The sequence below is a fragment of a genome (assembly GCF_019968955.1).
Source record: "MAG: Porospora cf. gigantea A chromosome Unknown PgA_NODE_3219_length_2779_cov_328.659, whole genome shotgun sequence".
NCBI lineage: Eukaryota > Apicomplexa > Conoidasida > Eugregarinorida > Porosporidae > Porospora > Porospora cf. gigantea A.
The window spans coordinates 1-2,779 of record NW_027151613.1 but is presented as its reverse complement, the minus strand read 5'-3'; the positions used below and the strand labels follow the sequence as shown (position 1 = coordinate 2,779).

Sequence of the window (2,779 nt, the reverse complement as noted above, 5' to 3'; positions counted from 1 at the left end):
CAAATTGTCACTTCGGTTTTTGGCAGAATTCAGCCGGCAATTTGAAACGCTCACCAATGAGCGACCGACATCCTGCGTCTACAGAAGGAAGACGCTCGTTCTGGAAATTAGGCCAAGACCGGAACACAGTGTTGGCTGATGCTGATCCGGAGGACTTCTGGCTGAACCCGGACGACTTCGCAGTGGAGCGAGTCAACCCCATACTTCGTGCTATTTTTGGGTGGATGCAGACACTTTTGAGCCTGCTGGCATTGGTCCTAGGGCTGTACGGGTGTTTCGGTGACCCCAACATTCGTAAGAAGGACCCTCTAATCTTCTGGTACATAATTGGATCCTTATCGGCGGACATTGGACAGTATGTACTCCTAGGACTGGGGGGCTTGACGATTTTTATGATCGGCGGCTACCCAAGTTTGGCCCACGCTTTTCCTACGCTTAGCATGTTCTTCACGCTGACCCAAGGCTGTATTTTCAGCCTGTCGGCCGTCCTTGGCGTGCTGTTCCTCCTCACCGATGTTGACGCTAGGAGCTCGAAATTCTTGATGATTTACGTCGTCATTGACGTCATTCAGTGTCTTATCTCCGTTCTCGTTTCACTACCTCTGATTGTGCGCTTCTGTATCACAACCGTGGACAGTTGCACCCGGCGAACAGGACCGATCGTTCAGTTTTATCACAGCACGGAACCAGATGGGTTCATTCGCAATGTGAGCCGCGGTCAGTACGACTACTCATTGGTGGAAATGCGAAACCCTTACGATCCAGAGAGCCGGTTGTAACAACGCAAATACATTTTCAAGGTGCCTTGGGACCCGTGAGCCAAGTGCTAATTGTAAAACGATCTCGACGTGACGCCGTCACACTCCACTGCAATTTGTCGGATTGCAGCAGAACTAGATCCCCGCCGCACGGTTTTATTCGCGCAACTTCAGTCGTTTTCGACCAGAGCACCAGCTCGCCTGCGTCCGAATCCTGCCAGTCTGGGTCGTTGGGAAAGAACATCATAGCGAAGCGCACCCCGCGGTGCATCAAGGCCGGATTGTCACTGTGCTTTTTGTGTCCAGCGGCACCGTTGGTGAACAAGGAAAGCTCGAAGCGATTGCTACTTTGCAAATCCAAGCGCGCCTTAAAATTCATCTCATAAGGGAGCAGTTCTAAAGACGTCAGCAAATCCAGCAGCTGTGGCATCTGTTCTCGGTCGAGGCTGGCGGCGGTCAGCCAACCCTGTTTGTCTGCTCGAAGGGACTCGAACGTCTGAGCGAAATCCGTCAACAAACATCCGTCCGCATGAAGTCGCACGCATTGCTTTAGAATTGCCTCCCTCTGCATCACAAGGCCTTCAAAAGCTTACGGCAGAGGGCGAAGTGAAGGTGTGTAGCACTGTGTAGTCGTTTCCTCCCAGCAGCTCCGCCATACAATTGTTTGGAATCTGCGTAAACCGTCGCGAGTCCATTCGAGACGGGTCCGCGTACAGCTCCGCGTCCTCAGCATGTCGAGCTAGCGATGCGATCAAACGGCGATGAACCTCCTGCCTAATAATTTTAAGAAGCGCTCCTCTCAGTGTCATGTGTCTGACAGTTGCTGCCTCAGGGTCGTCATTCTCTAGGGGAGCTTTCTTCTTCATGTTGGCGTAGGCGGATCCCGCTGAATCGAAGATTGCGGACAGCAACCCTGCAAGGTTCTCAGGCTGCAGGGTGGTGGTGAGAATGGATCCGACATAGTCGTTCTCTCCTTGAGCAAAGTTCAAGTGGCACGATTGTTGTGAGTGTGAATGGCATGAGTGACACGACGCTGCAGAGGTGCCAGTGGCGGTCCTCACTCCCCTTTCTAACTCAGTCCGAAACGCCCCATCACTTGAAATGAGGTTTCGAGTGTAGGCTATCACCTCGTCTGCTAAGCCAGCTTCCCACGTAGCCATCCAACAGAAAAGCTAGATTTTCTGCATGGCAGAACCGAGCACTCGATTTGTGTTGTGCGGCGATGTCAACGGGAACCTGGATCAGCTTCACAAGGTATTGACCAAGATCAAGGAGTCCGACGCGTTCGGCGCATGCTTCTGTACGGGATCATTCTTCAAGGCGACGGATGGAGAAGCATCTTCCCTGTCTGAGGCGGAACTGACGTTGTCTGACGCCGAGCGCGCCTTCGTGAGTGGCTCCAGGCAGTTCCCCCTGCCTGTGGCCTTCGTAGACAGCTCGGCCAGTCCATTAGGCGCCTGGCTGCGCTCATCCTGTCCCCATGGCGCCGACCTAGCACCCAACTTTCGTTTTCTAGGGGCATACGGAGTCTATAAGTTTGGATCTTCAGGAATTAGATTGGCGTTCGTGTCCGGCCTGGAGCATCCTCATAGGCCGCCGATTGCTGAAGGTCCGACCGAGCTCTTTCGGGGGGCTTACTTTACTACGGAGCTGATCGAGAGGATGCACTCGATCAGGGCGGCCGAAGCAGGCAGCGTGGACCTGCTGTTGACGTGCATGTGGCCCTCTCGGCTGGAGAAGTTTCTCTCCGATGAATGTCGCGGATTGCTGGATGAGGCGCTGAAGGTGGGCGCTGAGGAGATTGGTTTTTCCGATCAGATATCTGAGTGGTCTCGCGATTTTGAATCACGATACCATGTGGCCGCGGGAAAGGGCTGCTTCTATCAGAGGCCTCCCTTCGCGGGGTCGACTTTTGGGTACTGCCGCCGGTTCGTGGGCCTCGCCAGTCTCAGCAGCGGTCAGAAAACCGCGAAGCCGCTAATGAAGTCTATGCACGCGTTGGATCTTTGCCATTTGAGGTG

At 53.9% G+C, this 2,779-nt stretch overlaps 3 protein-coding genes across 6 annotated transcripts; 2 read left to right on the top strand and 1 right to left on the bottom strand.

The window, feature by feature from the left end:
- Positions 1 to 56: 56 nt before the first annotated feature.
- Positions 57 to 779, top strand: KVP18_001278 (uncharacterized protein; the record flags this gene model as incomplete). The annotated part of the gene is made up of 1 exon (XM_067951140.1): positions 57 to 779. One exon carries the CDS (start codon positions 57 to 59, stop codon positions 777 to 779), a length of 723 nt encoding a protein of 240 aa, XP_067809828.1.
- A 16-nt stretch (positions 780 to 795) lies between these two features.
- Positions 796 to 1,918, bottom strand: KVP18_001276 (uncharacterized protein; the record flags this gene model as incomplete). Of its 3 annotated transcripts, XM_067951135.1 has the most annotated exons (2): positions 796 to 1,323; positions 1,352 to 1,624. In XM_067951135.1, 2 exons carry the CDS (start codon positions 1,622 to 1,624, stop codon positions 796 to 798), a joined length of 801 nt encoding a protein of 266 aa, XP_067809823.1. The 3 variants fall into 3 exon arrangements, with proteins under 3 accessions (XP_067809823.1, XP_067809825.1, XP_067809824.1); XM_067951137.1 differs by lacking the exon at positions 1,352 to 1,624 and having other exon boundaries at positions 796 to 1,329; XM_067951136.1 differs by lacking the exon at positions 796 to 1,323 and having other exon boundaries at positions 1,340 to 1,918.
- Positions 1,919 to 1,943: 25 nt separating this feature from the next.
- On the top strand, positions 1,944 to 2,779 carry KVP18_001277 (uncharacterized protein; the record flags this gene model as incomplete). Of its 2 annotated transcripts, none has more annotated exons than XM_067951138.1 (1): positions 1,944 to 2,779. In XM_067951138.1, a coding segment is annotated over one exon (836 nt), but the record flags the coding sequence as incomplete, so codon positions are not given. The 2 variants fall into 2 exon arrangements, with proteins under 2 accessions (XP_067809826.1, XP_067809827.1); XM_067951139.1 differs by having other exon boundaries at positions 1,944 to 2,776.